Consider the following 25,426-nt stretch of genomic DNA (forward strand, 5'->3'; position numbering starts at 1 on the left):
AACAAACACATGACTGCGTCCGGTAGTAAAACTGTTGTTGTTTTCACTACAGTATGAAATTTGAAATTTAAATGTCGTTTTAAAATTGTTATTGTGGTTTGCCGCTATAAATTATTATCATTTTCTGTTTAAGTATTTTTGGGGGTATGTACGTATATTTTTACCGGCCTTTGGTATACGAAGTTAAATTGAACATATTTATTATTTTGTTGAGAGTTTTTCAGACCTGGACACACACATTACATGAACTTACCAAACAAACTTCGGAAAATCAAAACATATTAATTCAAGAAATAGCAATATAAAATCGAGTTTGACGTTTCCAAACATTTAACTTCTTCAAGCGATTATAAGAATTTAACGAACATAATCCTGGTAATAAATCGACAAAAATGTCGAACTAAAATACCTATAAAAATTTTCTATCTACGCAAACAATGACAAATAGGTCTAGAGGTGCGGAGCGCATCCAGAGTTTTCAGATTCGGATATCATAAGGCGTCGCGACGCTTTAGCGTCTAGTTGACTCCAGCACAGCTTCTCGCACAAAAGGACGTTCTCTAGTTATGCTTGTTATTTCGTACGCGATGTGTGTTTCCTAGTGCGATTTTTACGTTTGTGGGATTATGGCCCCGGAAATGATGGAGACGACGGTTTATATTAGTTCGCCTATGGACTTTAAAACTAGGTTTAAAAATTGGTGGAAAAGACTGAGATTAAAAGCAGCTCTCCAACACATCGGACTTTTAATAACTCTAATGGCATACACCGTTGCGGGGGGTCTGGTAGGAATTTTTTCTTATTGAGTAATCTGGTAGTTGAACAAAGAAATTTGTTATTCTCAAAGCAAACTAACAAAAGTCTAGTTAATCATTTATATTTATATCTTAAGTTGCTATATAAATAAATGTAAGTGTAGTTACTGCTTAAGTTTTAATTTCCGCAATAAAGTCGCTCCAAACAACACGCTTTTATTGTCTTGTTACCAACTGCAAAGGATAATGAGAAATTTTGGAAATGTAGCCAAACTAATTTTTTATGGATTTTGTTGCAGGATACATCACTCTAATGTTAGCTCATTTAACTTTTCACTTACAATGTAAATGTTTATTTTAGTTTTAAGAACTTTGAGTTATTTTTTTTGCTTTCTGTTTCCGCTGTCCAAATGTTTTTTTTTTTGGAAAATATTTCTAAGAATTTAGGTATCTTAGTTTAAAAATTGCACCAATCGTATTTTCTTTTTGTTAGGAGCGATCAGTCTCGGTAGTGAGAAGATCAATGCTTTACACGTTGTAATCGACCATTTCAAAGACTAAACGAGACTTTATAACTTTAACAGCAATTCAATTTAAGCAAAGTTAAATTGTTTTTGGCTTGAAACAAAGTACGTAATGCAATAAGGCTCGAAAAAAGACGATTTTCAGAAGACGTTTTCGAATATGGAAAATAGAATAATAATCAGATTAAAATACTTAAAAGTTTTCATTTATTATTATTAACAACAGTTGTGTCTTTAGTTCACTTTTTTTTCTTTTTTCTTTTTCACCTTGAGTTCGCCACAGAATTACTCTTGCAGACATGGATCAGAGGTGTCCCATGTAATTGCTCAGGGATTTCACATATGAATATGTGCTGAGACAGTGGTTTGAAAATTGCCAACAAAACCGAACACAAAATTGAGAAACACTGACAAAACTATGGGGCAATTTCATCGCTGATTTGCATAAAAAGTTCAGTGGATGAGCTTTCTTGTGGGAAATAAATTTTTTCGCAGATTATAGACGAAAATGAAGTAATGATGAAAATAATCATACAATGGAAAAATTGTCTTCCTCGACGTCCAACTCTTCAAATGTCTTGGGTGTACATAATAATACAGTATTATTATGACTGTCTCGGCTATGTTATATGAAATATACGTATATTTTTTTTATAGTTTTTATTTATCTTTAATATTACATAGAATATATTAACAAACTTGAAGTACTAAGTTGGCATCACTAAAGACGATAATTTGTCAAATAATGAACAAGAATGCTTCTAAAAATATAAGTTACAGTTGCAAATTATTTTCAGCAAGTAGAGGATGAATGCCTGAAAACGTGTGACTAAAACTTTCAGTGATCAATCGATTATTATCCGTCATTTTTGACACTAAGATGGAAGTTCTATCACCTGCTCACTCCTGGGGGATGTTTTTTCCATCAAAACTAATGCTAAGGACTTAATTGATAAACAGACTGTATGTATATATGTCATCATTACACGTGATGGACTTTACACAAATTTTTAACAATGATAATAAATTTTGACCATCTAAAATAACTAAATAAAAGAACCTAAGTTAACTATATTTGAACGTATTTGTTATTGCATACTGAGTATTTGAGAAATAAAAACTAAAATTAATAGCAAATAAGCAAATAATAATTGTTCTTTTCATGTAAAAATATAGAGGTAATATTACTACAAACAACAAACGTTGAACGTACTTAAAAATTCTTAGCAAGTTTTTCGAAAATTATAAGAACACCTATGTATGTAGAGAATTAATTATCGATTGCTGTTAACCAGCAACTTTCCGTAAAGCAATATCTACTAAAAGTTTGTTCGTTAGTTGAGGCGTGCATTGAATTTTTGTGTGTCTTGAGAAAATAAACAATTTACAGATCTGGAATCATTTAAAGTTCGAGTTTGCTCTGTGTGAATAACTCGCGAAAACGGAATAGCTAAGAATGTTCGATAAAAGATCGAATTAAATAAAACAATTTACACAAACTATCGCTCTACTATAAACTAAATTTAAAATGAGTGTAGCATTTCAGCCCACTTTCTTTAAGTAAATATTTTTGTTTCAGATTTTCCGACGTTTCGAATATCCGGCAGAAATATCGCGGATAAATTATTTCAACACTACATTGTTATCAAAACGGGAGAATTTTATACAGCAAATAGTGAATAACAGCGATATAAGAAATTTGGACTTTTTTATCTCTAGTGAATTAGAAAATTACGAGAAAATCCTACAGGACGCGTTCACGGCCGGTATACCGTTGTTTCCTCGAGAACAACTGGTGAAATGGACCACCCTAAAAGCAGTGTTTTTTTCATCAACGGTTTTAACGACTATTGGTAAGTACACAGCAATAATTAATTATCCACTTGAATTAGAGAGCTTCTGCTCAATATTAATGAATTGTTTTGTGATCGGTGCAAAATTAAATCTCGTGTGATGAATATGTTTACCCTTAGTTTAATTAAGCGCCGCAGAGTTGGATGGAAATTCTTTTCCTCATGAAAAACTACAGTAAGGGTGAATTTTTATTTGCGTTGAAAATACGAAGTGAATTATAATTTAAACGATAAAGAAAAGGAATTGTCTGGGGCTCGATATGTTACATTTTTGTGAAATTAAAGTGTGAAAAAGAAAGTGTACATGGCGCCAATAACTAGCTTAAATCGAAAAGAAATAAAATATTGGAGAAAAACTGTAAGTTGAGAATCATGAGATTTACGATTATGGCTTTCGTTTTGTAGTAGTTATTAGAGCTTTTAATACGGACTTTATCGTCCGAGCAGCCAGCTTTGGAGAAATGTATAGCCAAACATTTTTGTAATTATGGGGTAAATGTTTCTCAAGTTTGCTTAAAATTATAGCAGCTTTTAATTAAGTGATAAGGAACTTTTTTGTATAATGTTTAACGAAGTGTAGATTTTACTTAGCTGAATTTATATTTACATATACATTAATAAGATGCATTAAATAAAACTTCCATGTACATACAGGACACTTTCAGTTTGGCTGTATTTTGTTTGTTTGTTGATTTTTCACTTAAAGAGAGTAATAAGTATTTTAAATTAAAGTTAAAATGTTTGCTGTGCTGCTTAATGATTTTGCATTTTCTAAAACATCATTCTCTTTCACAAACTGAATGAACTAAATACAAACGACAGCATAAAAAAGAAACACTTCGACAGAATACTTCGAAACAGATTAAAGCGAGGAATTGGATATCCTAATTTATTCCTAATGTCTGTATTAAATCATTCGCTAATACTTTGGGATTTTAAAATGGTTTTCAATTTAAAAAAGGACACTGAAGGTTTGAATAGACTGGAGAAATTATTTTAGCACATTGAGGTTTCAGTGTAACAAAGACTTTTTTTGAAGTTATTAGGTATCGCTCACCATTATTAAAATTTTAGTAACTATTACTAATGAATTTTTTTAATGTTTATCTGGCATTATTTAAGAACGAAAATGCAGCGTTTCCTGTCTTCTCCACAATCAGATCTATAAACACTGTTTTATTGAATAAAGAATTTAAACTCTAAACTTTCTAGTAGAACAAATTAATCACATCTTTCATTCCATTCATTTTCACACTTTGTTTAATTCACGTCAGAGGGTATTTTTTGAGTTATTGGGGTAATTTTTTAAATTTTAAAATAATCGAAAGAATCCGCCTTGACGCTAAGAATGTGTTATTAGTTTTTAAAATATTCAACATAATTGACCACCTATTGTGATGAACTTGTACTTCATTCCTCTCTAATAATGGTAATTTACACATGAATATTTTATTTTTCTATGAGTTGTGAATTTTTTACGATCACGTTTTTAGTTAAATATTTCGGAGCGTAATACCAGCTACCAGTGCACTCGTAAAAGTATCGCAATGAAACTGTATCTGAACAGAGGCGTTTCTCCAAATATATTATTGTGTAACATTATTGGGCACTGGCCTTTTGGCAACCCGATGATTTATAAGATTTACACACATTTTGTGATGACTGGTATGTATTTATATAACCTGGCAGGCACGATGTATTTGGTGAAAAATATCGATGATACCGAGGAAGCAACAGCTACAATTTACAATTTATTAAGCACCGTCGCAGTTATAATTAAAGCTAACATTTTTCACAGAAATTTTAAGCAGATTAAAAGCATCGTGGACATGTTTAAAATCGAGGAATTTCAGCCAAGGAACGACGAACAGTGCAAGCTTTTGAAAAGTGGAGTGTTTGTGGCCAGATTTGTCTTTTTTTATTTTTTCATTACGGCTGATTTAACTCTGGTGATGTGGATATCGTTTCCAATTTTGGATAAAGAAAGGCGATTGCCATCCAAAGCTTGGTTTCCTTACGACTACTTGTCGGAGGAATATTATATGCCGACTTATATTTGGCAGAGCATTTTTATTTGCTACCACGCTCTGAGTAATGTTGGAATGGATACTTTATTTGCAATGCTTATGGTGCAAACTGGTGCTCAGTGTGATGCACTTAATGAAGAATTGAGTAATTTAGGAAAAGAGAATTCTAACGACTCTGAGGCAGTACATCAAGATTTACGAAGATGTATTCTTCATCATAAATTAATTTTAGAGTAAAACTGCTGTAACAGTTAGTGGTGTCTATTAAATGTGCTTTTACAGCCTGTGCGATTCCATAGGATTAGCGTTTGGGAATATTGTTTTTGTGCAATTTGTAACTAGTGTTTTGGTTTTGTGCGAAACAATGTTTTTACTGTCTTTGGTAAATACTGTGAATAGTTGCAGATCTATCACATATATTTTTTTTTAGCTTAACACATTCAATGCAACTTTTGTTATGTTACTGTTTTATCAGATTGCTATTTTTACTCAAATATTTTTATATTGTTGGTTTGGAAATGAGGTGGTTTTAAAGGTAAACTTTATCTCACTCCTTGGGAAAATTTAAAACTGTTTTTTTTAAGAGCGAGAAGTTACATTATTCTGCATTTATGTGCAACTGGTACGAGTGTTCACAGCCCTTTAAGAAGGATTTGTTATTTTTTATGACAAGAGTGCGCAAACCTATAATATTGTTCGTGGGAAACATATTTCCTATAACTTTAATGACATTTACAAGCGTAAGTACTTTTTCGTTTTACAGGAGTAACTTAAAAAATGGGAGATTTTAAGATTCATTAAGGACAAACTGTTATATGCTGCTTGAAGTGTGAAATAATTAAGTTTATTTATTAATCAATTTTAGATTTTACGTTCTTCGTGGGCGTATTTTATGGCACTGCGTAAAGTTCATGACAAATCGTAACAATTTTAATATTTGGTCGTTTTTGTTGCGTAATAATGGTGGGATGCTGAACAAAGTTTCATTTTATATGGTCTTAATTAAAAATTATGTCAGTTTTGTTAATTTTTTATGATCCATTAAAAAATTGTGGATCGTAATTAGTTAGATGTTTTATTTATGTGTAGACTGCTATGATTTGCACTTACAATTATTCAGTGACAGTGCTGCAGTTCAAGAACACAAAATGATACATATATTAATCGCAAAATAAAATGAACAGAAATTGTTTGTGTTTTTTTTTTTGTGTTTTGTCTTTTGTTCAGAACTCTTACACCAATTTTTTAAATATTTGAGAAACATTAAAAAATATATAGAAACTTACAGTTGTGAGCTACTCTAACTAATTTTAAACAATCGTTAATTCCTAGACGATTCGTTGTGTTGAAGAACATTATTACATACCAAGTTTCAAGTAAAAATCTGAAATACTTAAATATGAAAAATGCTTAAATACGTGTTTCATTACTTGTGTTGAAGAGCATTAATACCAGGTTTTACGTAACCATTACCACAAAAAAACCCCTACACACCTCTTTTCAGCCCTTTAGGTTTTGAATTTCATCTCATCAATCATAGAATTCTGAAATATGTGTTTTACTTTGTATTTGTGTGAAGAGTATTAATACCAAGTTTCATGTACAAATGTAAATTTACTGTAGAAATATTGGTCCTAGACAAATTTTACCACCCCTTTTTGGGGGATGAATTTCGAGAAATGATGCCTCCAGTATAAAATAAATATTGTCCCCAAATTTCAAATTTCTATCGTTAGCGGTTTGGGCTGGGCGTTGACAGATCAGTCAATTAGGACATTGCCTTTTATATATTGTTACATTGAACGGGCTCAATAAGCTCAACAATTTATTTCTTAGTAACTTGAATTTACACGACTAATTACACAGCGACCATGTACAAAATAATTCCGGTGCAACTTGATTGGCTTTGCTTAACATTCGCTGGACTCGACTCGAATGAATAATCATTCCCGAAGTTGGCCTCTATTTAAATCCATACTACCTTCTAGATGTTCGGCGATCGGGGTCTTTCTGGAATACACCGACGATGAGTCACCCATTATCGCCGTACATACTAGAAACCATAGGCGTCGTACCGGGGCGGCGTATGGGTTTATTTCGTAACAATATACAGGGTTAGTATAAAGTTCCGGAACGAATAAATAACTTTGTTGTTTGAAAAGCTTTTTTTTTAGAAATTTGGTGTGGATATATAGTTGAGCATGGTGACTTGATTAAAATATTTTTCCTTTTTTTATGCTTTCGGTTTAACACACAAGGCCGCCTACTTTTTTTTAATGGAACACTATGATTTTTTTTGACATTTTCTGATGCAGAATAAAAAACTAATTTCAGAAAAAAGTAGGCGCTCCTGCCTGTCAAACCGAGAGCGAAAAAAAAGGAAAAATGTTGTAATCAAGTCGCTATGTTTAACAATATATCCAAAGCAAATTTCAGAAAAAAACTTTTCAAATAACAAACTTATTCGACCATTCCGGGACTTTATACTAACCCTGTATATAGATAGATTGACAAACTTCTGACTTAATATACACTAAAATGGCCGTTAGAAGTAAAATTGGAAATTAAACTCTCGTATTCTTTTCTTTTACATTGTTTGTTTTATATTATTCACAAAAATGTTCTCTAGCTCAGTACTATGTATACAAAATTAGCCTAAATTAATCTGGAAGTTTTATATCCCCTGAAACATAATCAGATAAATAATATAGTTTCTTAGATAAATTAGATAAAATTTGATTCTGCATGTTCTTTGATGACGCTGCCTGTATATTAAAATAAAATGTGGTTTCATATTATTAAACAGAACTTCCCGTGCCCCTGAAGTGCAATCAAACATATGCAGTTTTTTAGGAAAAAAAAAACAATACTTTTTTCGCTTATGCACGGAAGTAAAATAGATAATATCAGTCACAGTGTAAGAAAACAGGCACCATCGAAACCACCGATCTTCGCTCTAATTTAGTTAGTAATCTGCATTGTTGAACTGTACAATTTTGAAGCACAAATTTGACTTTTTTAAGCTACATGTTTACTTATTGTACAATACCAATTTACAAAAAAATGGCCTTATTTAAATAAATTGAAATATTAAATAAGATACAATTAGCACTATGTAATTATTTCATTAAGAGGAGATTATTTCTTCATTTGAAAAAATGGAGCCTTGTCTAAATTCTGAAAAATCTTTGGTGTTTAAATTCTTATAAACGGTAGTGTATAAGACCAAAAATAGAGGTGGATTAATAAATTACACCTATAAAGATATTATTTTACATAATTTAAACAGTATTTATTTCATAAAATTTTTAGAAGATGTAATCAAATTGTGGTGGAGATGATCAAAGGAATTTTGGTTAGCGTTTTACCATCAACATGATTCTATGCCTAATTAAAATCGCCAACATAAGACATACAGCTGGTTTCAAAAAAAAAAAAAAACGGGACAAATGACAATGACATGAACGTCATATTCCCACTGCTTTTCATTGATCTATGACAACCTGATTTGCTCATCTTGTCCCGTTTTTTTTTAAACCAGCTGTACATACGGAAATGGAAAAACAACTAAATGAAATTAGCCATTAGCCATCTATTTTATGCCTTCAAAATAATCAGTAGTGATAAATAATTACCATTAAAAAATAATTTATAAAGATCAAAGGACTTGTTTAAGTGAGGAAAAAATTTGACAATTTTTTGTTAGTACTGACAAAGCTATGACGTTCGGTTTTTTTTTGTAAGATGTATATGTTAAACACTGAACACAACTGTGTCCTAGTGATACTTTTGAAATTTTTTCATTGATTTAAAAATCGTTTTGTTATTGAAAATTTAATGATAATAATTAGAAATATCGCATTTCTTAGAGAAACAAAATGTAATTTTTATCACAGTTCGTTGGTAATTTTCAGTAATGTCGATTTTTGTTTTCTACACTTAAATTTATTAATGCTGCTGAAAATTGACGGCTTATAAGTAAATTTGAAATTTTCAGATTTGTGTTACAACCCTGACAATAGAGATCATAGAAGTTATTGTCCTGATACAAAATTTTGTAATCTAGAATTCAATAAAAGTTTCGAGATCGTATAAGCACAGCAAAGTAACTTTTCTATTATATTCCTCCTTTTTTTGCCGGTCCTTCTCAACGTCAACGTCATCAATCATCAATTTTCCAAAAGCGCAATATTGTACAATATGGTACCAAATACATATAAAGTTCTTCAAATATGAAACAAATGAAAAAGTTCATAAATTTTTACGTCAGAATGAATATTCGTCCGTCTGTAAATTCCAGACAAGATGTATGGAATTAAAAAGACATTTTATTTACAAGTTGTAGGCACAAAATATATTTATCAAGTTCATGACGTAGCTATTTATTTAAGAGGCGAAATAATCGCTATCCACACAGTTACAGCTCAGACAAATGAAACATCCGAAATTCATAATTAACAAAGATTTTTTTCCTTTGCCAGCTCGCCTTCAAATTGCTCGTTTAAATGGAATGGATTAAAGCGAAACGTGGAAACGCTGGCTTTAAAAAGCGTATCTTCTAAAACCATGTATCAGATTAAACTTTAAACTGTTTAAACAATACATGTAGAATTATCATTTAGTATAATTTGTTGATTTTTGTGAAATTGAATTTTTCGTTTATTACGAAACTAAACACGCTTTACTTTTGTTCTAATTCGTGTACAGGAAACACAGTGATTTACTTTATGGCATTCTCGGAACGTTGTACGGACATAAATTCCTTTAAATAAACCATATTTAAAATTTTTCGTTACAGACATATTTAATTTTTCATTCTTTGACATTATTGATTTGTAATTTTTAAAGAACCTGTATCGGGAACATATTAATAGGGGATGGGAGCGTGTAACACATTACCCTACTTTACTAAAATGTTGTGGATTCTGAATCATATTTTATGACTTATACAGGATAGTAAGTATATTAAAAGCTCCGATAACGCAATACAACACGCAAAGTTTTCGCTCTTCTGCTTGGTACGCTTGGCGCGAAAACTTCTGCAAAGCTATTTTGATCAATTAAACATTCGTGTTAATATGCATTTTGCACCCACAGTGATGACATTAAAAGCGTGGTAAAAAGTTGAATGAGAACAGATGCGGCTAATAAAATAATGTAGGCAATAAATTTTCTTACTTTAGTGAGAGGCTTTTAAACATTGTTATACACGGGTTTCAACAATGTCTTTTTTAATAAATTTTCGGCTGTTTTGGCATCTGCGTAAGAATAAAGACTTTAATAAACTCGTTACCGATTTATTGTTTATGTTATCATCTACTTGAAAGAAAACTATCAAGATGCGTAGTAGTTTTTAAAATATGAAAGTTTTTGAGTATGAAAATTTAGACATCAGACAGACAAACGGAAGTCTGGACGTGCATTTTTCTATTCCACGAACTATGAAACTTCAAAATTAAAGTTAGATATGCGTCAAAATGATCCTTTTAATTTTAGCTATCTGGAATATAATATAATGCCGGAAGTTTTAAATAAACTGTCGGTTATACATCTTCATTTTCCTTCAGGGGACAATTTCGGCTATAAAGTTCCACACAGCAACGGAAAACGAAATTCATTCATTCCGACATTTGCGTATGACATTTACATAAATTATTTTGTGCATATAATCCAGTTGTTTTGAGTTTATAACGCATATTCAACACGTTAATTAAAAGACAAAAATTTCGTTTTGCTCCAGTTATTATTATTATCAAAGCAAAATTGATTATTGCCTGTAACTGAGTCTATTACTCGTTGGGAATAAATTTATTATTACTATTATTAATATTATTATCATCATCAAAATTTTATCACGTACGATGCGATACTTCCTATGAGAATGGCAAATAAGGGTACCTTATATACATTTTTCAATTCAAGAAGCTTTTTTCGTATTCACTATTTACGTAATATTCCTCCATAGTACTGCTATTGATTTAAAGTTTCCTCAGGGACACTTTTTTAGTCGCCTAGTCTCCCTTAACACACTACATTTTTTTACGCCTTGCTCATATTTTCGTAATTTTGTCACCTACGCTCTTCGTAAATTGATTCATACATGATGCATGTGATTACATCGCCACTTGTTTGGGTTATAAACTCAAGCCGTTTGTTCTAACTGAATAAATTTTATTAGGGAGAAAGCAGGGTTTTGAGATATTTACCTCGGTTAGCGTTCGTATATTACGTTCTTGAAATTAGATTTTTGTTGTGTTTTTCAAACCACCATATTGTACGGTTCTTAATGACTACATTTCGGTCCGAATGCTCACTTTGCTTTGGCAAACACGGAATATTTTTCAGAAACGGAAGCCAGTAATAATATATCTTCCTGTTTCCCGAGAAATTCTGGCATTTTGTACTTAAATCTAGAACTAACTTCGATGAAAATCGATTTAGTCCCAGGGGAATTAGGATGTTTCGAAGTTCTTTCTACAAGCTGACGGACCATTTTAAGCAAACACCTTTAACCACGGTTTAAATTAGGTAATTTGGAAATAAATATATACATTTGGTTATTGGCATTGTACGAATGGTTATAAATTAAAAATGGATAAGCTATGAATGATTTATGTTGTGCCGGGGAAAATTTATCGGACGTGATCCTTGATGTGTGGCAATTTGTGAATGCAAATATACGTTGATTGATTGTTTTTCTAGACAGAGCTAGACATTGTTAAGGAGAACGAATAGTAATATGTTGTAAATTTGCAGTAAGTAGATGAGGAGAGTTTTATGTGACTTGAATAGTAGTCGTTAAATTTAAGTACTGCAAGCAATAATTCCTTACGTGATGTTAGGCATCAGTGTACGAATATTTATAAACAAATTGTTCCCCGGCGCATCCACCAAAAATTTTGCTGTAGTTATTTTCACTTTAAATAATTTTGTAGACATGATTTACTGACGATAGTAGACATAAATCATTATTTTGTCGGAACCTTTTGCTTTGTCGTCAATTAAAAAAAGGTTTCTTTTTGTGGAGACCCTAACATAAAGAAGTTACATTTTTGTCAATCGTACGAAACCTCACACTCATTCGTATCATTTGTCTTTCCGAGGGCTATTTATATAAATAACTATTATGTTCTATTAACTTCTCCTCTGTTCAACGTTATCATGTCCGCTTTCCCAATGTATTTGTTTTTATCCGTCTTGGAACAGACTCCTGTTTGTAAAGTCTGGAGAGCTGTTTCAGTTCTTTTTATTTTCCCTTCTTTGCTATTTTTGCACTTGTGTTTTAATTAACTGGCTCCTCGGAGTCTCAGTTAGCAGACCTAATTTTTATGTAAAAATAGCTTTAACGCGTAACTTTTTTTTGCAAACACAAAGACAACACATAAAGCGAGAACGTGTTTTAAAAGTGTAAACTTATTTATTGACTGAGTAAGTGCTCTAATGGCGATGCGTTTTAATCAGCTGAAAGCGCAATTTATAAAGACTTTTGTGCCATAAAACACCTTAATGATCATTTAAATCATGCGGATATTTTCCTGAGATTGTAATGAACCAAGTGCATTAGCTTATCTCATCGTCATAGCGGCAGCAAATTTCTTATAAAATGTTGTTTTACAGGATACGGGAATATCGTACCTGAAACGACAGAAGGGCGAGCCTTCTGCATAGTATTCGCTCTTGTGGGAATTCCTCTTACGCTCACCGTTATCGCAGACTGGGGCAGACTGTTCGCATCAACAGTGTCAACACTCGTGAAGCATACACCACCACTGCCAAAAAAATTCAGGTAGAAGAGTTAGCTAATATATCAGTCACACAAGAAACAGTTGGACCAACTTTGACCACGGGGTGCAATAAATCTTGTTTTGGTGCTCACCGGAAGGAAAATTTTTTGCCTTTGTAGTGGTCGCTACATTTGCCGAAAACTACACTTAAATATTTTTTCTTGAATTCCACATAAATAATGTACATAAATTAAAGATGATGCTGCAAACTATCATTCAATTTTTATAAGCTGAATTTTTAAAACGACATTACAACAAAATGTGTGTAGAATATCATTTTGTCGTTAATCAAAAAGCGATTTTAACACTGAAAATGTTTAAGATTTATCGCGCTATAAGTTTAAAGATGAAAGAACCGTAATTATCGGAGATCCTATTGGTAGTCGACAGTAAGTTTTATGGGAGTGTCCTCCTACTGTGTCTTTTGTGAACACTGATATATTGCAGTCCGCACTTCGGTTTCCATATATTTATTTAATAATAATTTTTATTTTCGTCTACATGTAACGAATCAGACTTAATATTAAGCTCAAATAAAAACAACCTTCTATGTTAAAATGCAAAACGTTAAATATTGTTCAAGAGCTGCACTTTCAGGCTGAAGGTAAAAGCTTTTCAGATGTACATTATGAAAGTCTTTATTTTATTAATAGAAAAAAGGAATTACTGTTAGACCTGCTTTTAAGATTTGAGATAGTAATTTTGTTTCGCGAATATGGAATCACGTTCTTTTTTTTAACTGTAATGTTGATATTAAAATACTTTGTTTACTTTTCCAAGCTGACATTTCACTGATTCAAAAACATAAGTGATTTTTATACTTTAGCAACATTTCAAAATATTTAGTCCGCAAACGTTGAGTGACATAGTTAAATAAACTCTAAACTTAAATAAAATATGAAGTATTACCTGGTCCCCTACAAGTTTTAAGTTGTAACTTCTTAATTAATTAGAGCAAAAAATAAGTTTCACTTTAAGCAACATAAACAATGTTTAGTTTTAAATTGTGAAATAATCAAGTGATGTTGCCATAGAATTCATGGAATCACCTAAACTTTTAGTGAAATTCTAAAAAAGTTTTGGGGATTCGATGTTCAGAACAGCATTAAAAAAAATCATTCCATTTTTGTTCCATGTACTTAAAAATTCATAGGTCATCTGTCATAGTATGAACGCTCTATATGTCAACTAATAAAATTTTACAACGTAAAAGTTAAAAAGTTTACGGCGAAACAAAGCCAGTTTTCTTAGAAACTTGTATTTACAAAATTATAAAAAAAATATGACAGTGCTGACGAACAAATATTTTCCTGAATACAACCCTGAATTTTGAGCAGATTTCAAGGTATGAAGCGTCGTCTATGATGGATTGACTAAGCTCTCTACCGTGAAGGTTGTTCGACCACTGTTGGCTTAAATGACTCTAATAGGGCCATAAAATTTTATTAGTACACAAAAATGGTGTTTTTACAGTGCATAAATTGTATATCCTTGCCAAATGTTAATATTAATCTCAAAACAAGTTGGCAGTATGCTGTGGCACTCGCAGTCACGAATAGCCAATAAAATTTTAAGTGTCACCAACTCTAAACCACATTTTTTCGATTACACGATGATTTAGGAATATATTTCATTAATGAAAAATCGTAATATGTTAAAAATTATTAATATGCTTTTGAATAGAGGTTTTTTATTTGTGTGAGACGTTATTAAATTTGAAGATTTAAATTTTGTGTGTTATGTTCTGCAACACCATACAAATAGTAAAAATAGTTCATCATAGTTAAGGTCGGTTTATACATATAAACTTGCCGCTGACGTTATTGTTCGAGGTTGCCGTTGCCGTTGTAAGATAAATACGCAGCGAAGGTATGCGTTCGAGATGACCAACTTTTAACTTTCGCCGGTACGTTGCCGTTGACTTTGGGTTTTCAACAAATCAAATTGCAATAATGTGCAGTGCTGGCAACTTGAAGGAAATCCCCTGAAGTAGGGGGGACATTTTTCTGGTTGACAGGTCCACTAATATTAAGTCAATTAATCACCTGTTCACCGAAACCCTTGTATTTTAAATAGCTGCCATCATTTTCTGCAATGTAGCTTTCTGTCAGTACTGATCCATTGTTAAAGATACTTCTCGACGTTTAAATCGACTATTCGTCTCAAAAACAGATTACGTAATATAACCGCTGGGGCTTACATTTTGCCCTTTTTTCTTAATATGTGTAGTCTTATTTTCACAACAAGAAAGGTAAAACATGTTTACAATGGTAAATTTTTGTAGGAAAGTATCGATTTTGCAACTAGGCTCCGCCCCTCGCGCTGACAACGAATGAAAAATTCATCACGATTGAGATCAAGACGGATGGGTGGGGCTTCTTTTTTGGTTTTCTTTTTTAATTGATACATTTAGTTTTCTTTATATAATAACCTGATTACTTAAGAACATATATCACATGGTAATTTGTCGTAGAAAAATAAGGATTTTACAATTAAGCTCCGCCCCTCGTTTTACGACGAATAAAAAAATCATCAGAATTGAAATGGGGTGGGTGGGTGGGGCTTACATGTTGCTTTTTTTTCGTAATATACATAGCCATCTTTTCACAACAAGATACTTAAAACATTGTTAAAATGGTACATTTTTGCAAGGAAATATGGATTTTGCAATTGTGGGGTGGAGCTCAATTGCAAAATCGATATTTTCTTATACAAATTTTCCATTTTAAACATATTTGTTGTGAAAAGAAGTCTACACATTTTAAAATAAAAAAGCAAAACGTAAGCCCGCCCACCCGCCCTATCTCAATTGTGATGATTTTTCGCCTTGAAGCAAGGGGGCGGAACTTAACTGCAAAATACTTACTTCTTAACAAGAAATTAAAAACATGTTTTTAAGTATCGTGTTGTTCAAACAATACTATGTACAATCGGCGGACATGTAAAACTGGTACAAAGAAAATTTTCCTAATGTGTATCAAGCTTGATTCCCGGGACCGTTACCGGCCAAATATACGTTAAAAAAAGACAGATTTACACAAGATACATTTTTCATTTTCCTTATAATTTTTATGACAGTTCGTAGCAGTTTTATAGGTCGACAGATTGTACGTTAAAAAAAAGACAAAATATGAACCCCGCCCACCCACTCCATCTCAATTGTGATATTTTTTTACGAATGACAACTTCATTAATGTTTACATCAGGGCAGGTATGGGTAGGACTCAATTTTTGGCTTTAATTTTTTCTTAATATACTTAGTATTTTTTAAATAAGACGATCCTTAAAAACATGTCTTACATGGTAATTTCTTGTAGAGAAATAAGAATTTTGCAATTAAATTCCGCTCCAATTGAGATAGGGCGGGTGGGTGGGGTTTATATTTTCCCTTTTCTCTTAATATACGTAGTCGTCCTTCGGGTCAAGAAACTTAAAATATGCGGGTATGGGTGGGGCTTTATTTTTCTTAATATACATAATATTCTTTGAACAACACGATACTCAAAAACATGTTTTTAATTTCTCGTAGAGAAATAAGGATTTTGCAGTTAAACTCCGCCCGCTTGGCTGACGATGAATAAAAAAAATCATCACAATTGAGATAGGGTGGATGGGCGGGGCTTCATTTTGCCTTTTTTTCTTAATATGTTTGGACTTATTTCGAAAACAAGAAACTTAAAACATGTCTAAAATGGTAAATTTTTGTAGTAAACAACTTCAATCCGCCACTTTTCTCTACAAACCCTTTAAATACAGCAAAAGTTGAACATCAAAGTTACTATCAATGGCAACTTGGCAACGAAGTTTATAAAAGATAATTTTGCTTTTAAGCAACGTCAGCGGGAACAGCAACTGCAACGGGATTTTCAACGTCAACGGCAAGTTTATAAATTCCACTTTGGAGTAATTATAGCTATGAATGGAAGTAGAATATTTATTATAGATATATTATGTTCGATAATAATTTAACCTTACATAACAAAGGACAGCACTGTCATGTAACATCATGTAAGTGAAATGTTATCTTTTTGTGTCGTCATTTAAAACTTATTTATAGAATGGGTTTTTAATTACCCCGAAAACATTAATTGAAATGGTGTTTACATTTATTTGCAATAATAAAAATGAATAATGATTCTAATTATATTTATTCCATCTTTTCTATAAACGTTAAATTTTTACTAAAAACGATTTTCAAAATATTTGTAGTAGTTTTTTCAACTGAAATGGAGCAAATCAAAACATCAAAAAAAAATTTTGATGATCATGAATCCAAACATTTCAAAAAAAAAAATAGGATTATCCTTAAAATATTTCGCAAATCCACTTTAAAAATTATACTTCAACTAGTGATTGTATTTATTTGTCTTTTTTTGCTTCCCGAGCGTAAGCTAAGAAACGTCAGGGTCCGGATAGTATTGTATTGTGCTGCAATCTATAACTTTTCGGGACGGGGATAAGTGCGCCTCTCGGCAGTGTTCTCGTCACAGGTGGTACGGAATTGCGACTCTCTGCGTGATCCGCTCGAGGTAGAGAACGTAATCGCGGCAATGAAAATAAGTGCTATTCGTAAGCCCTTTTAATCCTCTCCGGAATTGCGGCCCTCTGTGTGATCTGCTCGTCATTGAGAGCATTGCGTCACTCGGCCAAGATAAAGTCATTAATTTTTTGGAAGAAAAGCATAAATAAATTTTAGCAGTTTTGTAATTCTTAAATCGGTTAATCTTATCAAAGTGAGGAAGAAAGTTTTTATGTTATGTCGTATTATAACATGGACTGTAAAATTTTGTATTTGGACGTGTATATGTAATCTTAAAAAATGAAAACACATCAACACACTATAAGTTAAGAAGCATATTGTGCTGCATATTTAAAGATAAACTTATTTTAAAATAGTTTGGAATGACGTTATCTAAGTATTTGTATTATTGTTATTGAAAAGTGAGTGGATGGAGATAAATAGTTAATTTTTAATTGGAGTTTAGCGGTCTAAACAACAATCTTCAGGTCGTTCACGACAGCTCATGTAGAAAAAAAATAAGATTCCAAAAATTTTATTTAAAATTTACTCATTCCTCTTTTCCAAAAAGTCGTTTCCAAATATCATTGACTAAGTTCTTGGTTTACATACATATACAGATTCTCTAAAAGAAACTATTAATTAATCTTAACACGTCTTTATGAAAAGTAGGCCCTGACATGCACGAGGTGTTGGATGTAAATCAATATGTCTTTACCTAGTATGATTTTTAACAATAACTATTTGTTTCAGAAATGCGATGGTTGCTCGAAGAACCTCCTCCTACGCCCTGTCAGCTGTTTGTTTCCTTTTTGTTTACCTTGCAGCGGGGGCAGGACTCTTCGTCATTTGGGAAGACGATTGGACCTTTTTCGAGGGATTTTATTTCTGTTTCATAACGATGACTACCATCGGCTTCGGAGATTTAGTCCCAAGTAAGAATAACTATGCATTAATGAATTCCCGTGGCGTAAAAGCAATAATGACGTACCACATACTGCGTCGATGGTGAAAGGAAAAGTTAAAAGTACCGTAAACAATACTTTCCACTTCATTAAATCGTTACATGGTAATAACAATAGCGCCCTAACACGTTGTCATCATCACTCTGCCAAATTTCCTACATCCAATTTGGTGCCAAGGACATAATGGGACGTAAAATCCGGAAAGGTCATAAAATAAAGCATTTGTGTAACGAAATATGACATTTAAGTTAGGAAGCTCAGACGCGATTTCTGTAAGGATATGCAATTTAAAGAAAGATCAAATTTAGATGAATATTTGTCTTGCCAAAGTTTTTACGAAGTTTCTCTTTAAATAAGATACAAAGTGACTACACTGTACACTTTATTAGATTTTCTGGGAGAGTTCGTAGGGCAAAAAACTCTTGTTGTGGCTTTACAAATTTCATTTAGAGCGGGCTGTTTAATAAACTCCACTGGAGTTTTATCATTCGCTAAACCAGTTAACTGACGTCTCGTTATGAAGTATTTTTAATCCGTTCTAAATTCGTTAAGCGGAAAATGAAGACCATATTCACGTGTCAGATTCGCTCAAAAATTTATTATTTATCTGGAGAAGTAGACGTCCCGGGAGATCGATACAATTTGCGGTGCTTGTTTGCTTAATCTGTAATTTGCTAGGTTAGCGTCTGATGAGCTTTCACAAATTTATTGTTCTGGGGTGTACGGACATTGCTCAAATCGAGGACAAGCAAATTTTATGAGGTCTCCAAAGAATTGGAGTTGTAAACTATCTGAAACTTTGTAATGAGAATCGAGCATATTTCGAACGCGTTAATGGTGTCATATTTTGTTTCATAATTCTGGCCAAGTCTGATGGCCTATATTTTATGCGTTTACGAAAAGGCGCCAATATTCTTTCCCTCCATTTCACGGGTCGCAAAGTGCATCAAATGACAGTGACCGAGACGTCGATATATTGAAGGTTATTCACAGCAGGTGTGCCGGTCATAACTCCTCAGCGTTAGTTTACGTACAATAACATTTTTCTGACTGAAAAGATATACAAACCAAAACTCATAAAAAATTTAAACCATAATTAAAGAAAAAGTATCTAAAAATTTATTTATTGGAAAGGTAATGTAAAATTGCTGTCTTAAAATCTCAAAATTTGATGTGTCCGCGACGGATCAGTGGACACGTACCTTTACTGAAACCCTATACTCTACCGGAGAAAAAAATTTCAAACGGCTTCAAATCATTGATACTGACATTAAAGGGTACCTAACTTTGGCTTCATGAACAAATAGCCTTATTTCTTACTGTAGATATGTCTACAAACTGTGCAAAGCGCGTGATTTTTAGCTTTGTTTGTGTATTCCTAAACCTCAAATTCTCAACAAAGTTTTTATTGTGCTTGTGTTGAGACACAATACCTATGAATGTTTTGTGTATAGAAAATGTATATTTAGTGGTTATTCAGTTACTATTTCTGCCCATGTTTACGTCATAACGGAACTATATTACATTAATAAAGCCACTTTATATCTGCACAATTTCATTATGACTCCTGTAAATACCACTATCCCAGCTTTGATACCTCGTTTTCGGATTTACGATTCCTACGAAAAAGGATACGTAATTGGTATCGGATTTCTCTCGGGTTCAATTGTTGTCGCTTGATTTGCAAACAGATCGAGATTTGCTTCGTCACGTAGTGCTGTCCCATCAACGCAGAAAAAATAATTTTCGTAATCTCGTCTAGTCCCACCAGATGAGGCGACATCAAATGCAACACAAACATCGAAGTCCTTGCCATTGTGTCTCCTATAAAACTCCTATTTTTCTAGAGAAACCGACTTATATGCTGCTCTGCACGTTGTACATTCTGGTGGGTTTGGCTTTAACGTCTACTATAATAGAATTAGTGAGACGACAATATGCCCAGTCATGGCGACAGCTGCAAGCACTCCGAGGACCTCTTGCTGAAAATTTGAGGAGGTTGGCCGACAACGCGCCGGGATTAGACGTGATGGCATTTCAACAGGACCTCATGAAAGTTTTAACTGTGGTAAGGTGACGGTATTGTTATTTATTGACTACCCGAAACTGAAGGTTCTTTTATTTTACTCAAGAATGCTCTGCAAGTGTTTCTGTATTTTTAAAAGGGACTACACCAGGTGCTCATACAAAATTTACACTTATTTCTATACTATTAAAAAACAATATGCAATTCATCTTTAAATGGATACTTTTTTTATTCATTCAATCGAATACAAAGTGCGAATATGATTTTTATTTTCCGCTGACGTACAGTGTGGTCGAAAACTTTTTGAGTTGTAGTAACCCCTAACACCATCGCTGATTCAAGCTTGGTTGCTTAGCAGATTAAGACGGATTTCCCTTTTGATGAGAATGTTTTGTTTATCAGCTGATCGTACGTGGATTTTCGGCGTGGTCAGCGAATGGGTAGAACGTTGTAACTTTAATGTTTATTGTGGAGTGTAGCGAACTTCTGAATGACCGTCGGTTGTAAAAGTAAGGCTGTTGCAAGACCAGAATTGTTGAAATGTTATCGGAGGAAACAACCAGAGTGGAAAAATTAAGTCCCTAAATAACAAAGGGAGCAGCTGTGGACTTAGAACCAGGGTCGATTTAAATGAGGTAAAATTGATGCAAGAAATCCCTGAATTTGTTGAAAACCTTTCTAGGAATTATAGCACAGTATAGCCACTTTGCATTTACAGCTTCGTCCAGTCGTAAGTTAGGGCAGCAGAAACGGAATTCAGCGGAAAAAGATCGCCGTGGAAAAATTAAAGGTTTACGATGGTGAAGGTAGCAGCTGTTGTTCAAAGTACTTGTAGGGTAGGGTTACAAAAGAAAGTCATTTCACGGCAGTTATGTGAGATGAGAAACATTTGGATTGAAGTTATTCTCTAAATGGTGCTTACAATAAAGTGGACAAATGTTGTATAAAAGGGATTCAAAGATAAAAAAAATCTCTAAAATTAATGCCTTTATTTCGGTTAAAGTTAAAGTCTCCTGAATTTTGGCGATAGCAAGTAGAAATAGATTATTATAGTCACAAGGAAGAAAGGAAGCAGAATTAAATTATGCCAGAGTCTGTCAACAATTTTAAGCTTCAAAGAATTTACATGACGTTAAATCACGCGTTAATTCAGGTTATCGATTATTTAAATTGCATTCGCAGATTACCTTGTCGACCGAAACCCGATAGATATTACATACAAAAGAAAAAACACACGTTCAGTACGATCAAAATCACAATAAACTTGTCTCGGAAACGCTGCGCTCTAGAGCGGCGCCTGAGAATAAATGTTCGAATTCAAGCCGCAAAAATACTGCAAGAGAATAATTAGATCTGAAACAAACTATTAAGAAACTGTAAGAAAGCGCTTCCATTTTTCGAATCCACGAGGATATGAATTTTTAAGGTTCTTTGTTTCAAAATGGATCAACGTTTGAGATCAGTTTAAATGTCTGTGGCCGCCTGGAAGTATGCAACCAGTTATACATACATAATGCAGCCACCGGATTGGCAGTTACAACGCGCAAGCCCAAAGAGGAAACGCCACGGTGGAAACGTAAAACAGACTCTCTTCTTCTCCGACTACTCCCCGTGGGCAGACGTCCTCTTCTTCTCCGACCACTCACCGTGTGCAGACGTCCTCTTCTCTTCAAGACCTCCACGTGGACATACACATACAACCTTGGGCCGTGTTATCATTTTTTGTAGTTGGTATTGTAAATAAACCTGTACTAAAACCGTTTCCGTTAGTAATTCGACGACAACAATTACATGTCATAAACGAACTGTTAGCAACCTCGAGTGAGAAGTTAAGGAGTGTGTTATAGTATAAGTAATCCTTAAGTAAAAGCGTCCAGAAATTTTTAGTTATGACTTGATAAAGAAAAGAGTGAACTCTGAATTAGTGAATTTCTTAACACGTGGTTTTTGTGAACAATTTCACTACTGTTAAATTGTGTTAGAACCAGTAACATGAACTGCGAGTTTACAAAAATCAATTCGGGGACCGTATTATGTTCAAAATGGGTTCCTCAAACACTTTTGATTGAAATAAAGCAGATAATAGGTTTTCATTCTGTCAAGAGGTCTAAAGGTTTCATATCGAGCATTTATTAAGATAACTTACAAATTCCCCCTCAAGTTGAAAAGTCAAAGATTTAATATAGATATAGGTAAAAATGTTAAATGACATGATCTGATAGTTTAAAAAAATCATCGATACATTGTTTAGTTCTTGACAAAATTGGTTTATTAACTAGACCTTATTGTTTTCAAAGTGGGTTTCTCCAATACTTCGTATTCAAATAAAGCAGATAACAAGTTGTTCTCCTGTTATGAGGCCCAAGGGGTTCATATAGAGCAACTATTAAGATAACATTTTTTTAAGTACATATTCAATAAAATGTTTTTTCCCATGATTTTTTAAATTTGGTGTCATGTGTAAATGCGATTCAAAGGTTTTTCTCTGTACTTACGTGAGTTTGGGAATTTATAGGTCACAGATATCACTATAACGCCAATTACTGAGTTTAACGCCACATTGTTTAATTAATTAAAGAAGTATGGTGAAACTTAGTGTATAATATCGATACTATTGTTTTTATGAAAACTGGTTTCTACGTCTATCACTTTTGTTAACATTTGTTCAGCTGTTAAAAAATATTGTCATTATTATAATGATTAACAATTTACATATAAACAAAAGTGTTAGGTTTACCGATCGAGTATTTTTAAAAGCCATGATACAAAGATCGGCACAACTGTTTTTAGAACACTTAAAAATCAAATTAAAAAAATATTTGTAAAACATTACATTTAAGTCAGCAACACGATAATTATTATGAGCACAAAGAGATTTCTGTAAGCGTTGTAAATAATGGTGGTTGACCTTTACATTTAGTCGGTTTGCCAAAGGATCGAAGTCTTTGTATACCTGGTGGTTCGATTGAACTCAAAGATGTATTTCAGGACTATACATGTATTGTAAAACTTATTTAGTTACAATGTATGAAGTATGATTTCAGCGACAATTAAATTTAAAAAAATTGCTTTTAACTATCCATGTTTCCTGCGAAGTATACCTTAGCGATAAGGCTGTATGAATCACGGTTTCAACTGTGTCACACTTCTACACAACCACGTAGTTTTATATTATGTGGGATCACATTGTTTCAAACTGTTATTAGATTGCCTACAGGTGCTTATTTCAACAACTAATTCTGGATCTTATTTTTCCACTTTGAGTTTCAACCTAATCGCATTATTGCTATTCCACTGAGTCACTTGACTCGTGTTAAGAAAGTTCTGGAAAGTTCTGAGTTAGTAAACATTAAATTTGTAAATTCTAACCTTTTTTTATATTCTCAAAACGCTCTACTATAATCATAACTTGTTTATTACAGACGTCTGGCGCTTTGTTTTGCCTGATTTCTGTGTACATCACCTTTAATAAAAAGCTTCCATCTAGACCGGTATATATTGCTTCAATTTATCTCACATAATTCAGCTCTTTTGAATGTTTTGAGCCGCAATTGCGGTCGTTTGTACAAAACTGAAACATGAAACAAATTTAAACAGATTTTTGTCGACATTGTAAATGTTAAACAGCTATTCATGTATTCTTCTTTTGGTTTTGCCTCATTTAAACTGCCTTTGCTTTTACGTGCTTGCACTCACAACTGCGAATTGTTTCCTTCGACAGCATTCCTGTAATTTCATTTTTGCATCAACGTTCTACGTGTAAACTTTCAGTCGGACAAAAGGTAAGTTCGTTAAACTTCACAGTAATAAATTAATATTAAAACTTTATCCCCCTGTTTGATCAATTCCGCATAAAAAAACGATCAGCTGATAACAAAACAAAACAAAGCTGCTCCCACATGTTTTTAAACCAGTGATGCCAACTATATCCATACGTAGTGTATGTTATGGCTCGCTGAAAATCAAAAATGTTTCCACTGCACGGTATTCATTTTTAAGTAAGTTCGGGGTAAGCGTTTATGAAAGTCTTCAAGTTCCTACAGCTAGTTTGAAATTCAAATTTAGGTAAGGTAATTAGGTAAAAAAGTTTTCTCTTAATGCAAAAGTTTCGTGTTGTCTTAGTGTTTTGGTGAATACTTTTGCTTAAAGTTTTAGTTTAAAATTTTCTGTGATGAATTTTTAGTGCACAATTTTTTTCTTTTTTGGTTAACTATTTATATTTTAAAGTATGTACTGTAAGAATGTTATAACAAAATAATCAGTAAAATGCCCTTCGTAGATGCTAAACTGTTGGTAATTTCCGCAGTTGTAGGTAAATAAAACAAACTATTACCTGCCTACGCTCGTTCTCTCAAACTTTCTTAAAATAGATATTTAAAATACCCCAACTGAATTTAAGCTACTATTGAATTAAACTTGCAGATGAAAATATTTAAAGAGTATTAGAATTTGTTTTTGTAATCATTTCTTTCCTGTTTGTTTAGGTAACTATGCCCCGCAGATCTGCATTTTCAAAAAAGGAGAAGAAACTCAAACAGAAAGAATGGGAAGACGCCATCGAGGCTGTGATAAGAGATATCACTGTGGGTACAGCAGCCGCCGAACAGAAGCCTCCGATGGTCCAAATAGTCATTTACGAGAGTTCCGTTTGAAAGGTCAACAATTTTATCTCCAGTGTCAAGCTATACCGAAACTTAGGTCACTTGCATAACACGATCGGTATCGGAATTCCTATAAAAAATGTAACAAAAGTCATATCATTCTTTAGGTCGACTAAGGAGTCGACGATTATGATTATTTTCTTCTGCACCTAGGTAATAATATTTACTTATCTCAAGATTTACAAAGTTTCTACTTTATAACATAATAAAATGACAATTTAATCAAAATATTTTGTAATTTTTTATCACGATTTATAAATTGTAACACCTCATGCATATAGATTATTATGCTTTTCATTGATCTGTAAAATA

At 32.8% G+C, this 25,426-nt stretch overlaps 2 protein-coding genes across 2 annotated transcripts; both read left to right on the forward strand.

The window, feature by feature from the left end:
• Positions 1–231: 231 nt before the first annotated feature.
• LOC135128868 (uncharacterized protein) lies at positions 232–25,377 on the forward strand. Its single transcript, XM_064055948.1, has 6 exons — positions 232–785; positions 2,859–3,132; positions 12,777–12,945; positions 18,216–18,397; positions 20,275–20,495; positions 24,938–25,377. The coding sequence occupies exons 1-6, from the start codon at positions 627–629 to the stop codon at positions 25,103–25,105; spliced, it is 1,173 nt and encodes a 390-aa protein (XP_063912018.1). The 5' UTR covers positions 232–626; the 3' UTR covers positions 25,106–25,377.
• On the forward strand, positions 4,680–6,084 carry LOC135119975 (odorant receptor Or1-like). Its single transcript, XM_064044370.1, has 5 exons — positions 4,680–5,392; positions 5,442–5,541; positions 5,590–5,694; positions 5,744–5,899; positions 6,025–6,084. Exons 1-5 carry the CDS (start codon positions 4,680–4,682, stop codon positions 6,082–6,084), a joined length of 1,134 nt encoding a protein of 377 aa, XP_063900440.1.
• Positions 25,378–25,426: the final 49 nt, after the last annotated feature.

The sequence above is a fragment of the Zophobas morio genome, unplaced genomic scaffold, assembly GCF_036711695.1.
Source record: "Zophobas morio isolate AGI-343-1 ecotype UQ-CSIRO unplaced genomic scaffold, CSIRO_AGI_Zmor_V1 ptg000002l, whole genome shotgun sequence".
Taxonomy (NCBI): Eukaryota; Metazoa; Arthropoda; class Insecta; order Coleoptera; family Tenebrionidae; genus Zophobas; species Zophobas morio.

What these genes read in the sequence shown, in the direction of transcription:
- LOC135128868 (XM_064055948.1), top strand. Translation starts at nt 627, where the DNA reads ATGGCCCCGGAAATGATGGAGACGACGGTTTATATTAGTTCGCCTATG. An exon ending in ACACCGTTGCGGGGGGTCTG is followed by an intron (nt 786 to 2,858) that starts GTAGGAATTTTT and finishes TTTTTGTTTCAG; the next exon opens with ATTTTCCGACGTTTCGAATA. An exon ending in CCACTGCCAAAAAAATTCAG is followed by an intron (nt 12,946 to 18,215) that starts GTAGAAGAGTTA and finishes TATTTGTTTCAG; the next exon opens with AAATGCGATGGTTGCTCGAA.
- LOC135119975 (XM_064044370.1), top strand. Translation starts at nt 4,680, where the DNA reads ATGAAACTGTATCTGAACAGAGGCGTTTCTCCAAATATATTATTGTGT. An exon ending in CATCATAAATTAATTTTAGA is followed by an intron (nt 5,393 to 5,441) that starts GTAAAACTGCTG and finishes GTGCTTTTACAG; the next exon opens with CCTGTGCGATTCCATAGGAT. An exon ending in CAATGTTTTTACTGTCTTTG is followed by an intron (nt 5,542 to 5,589) that starts GTAAATACTGTG and finishes ATTTTTTTTTAG; the next exon opens with CTTAACACATTCAATGCAAC.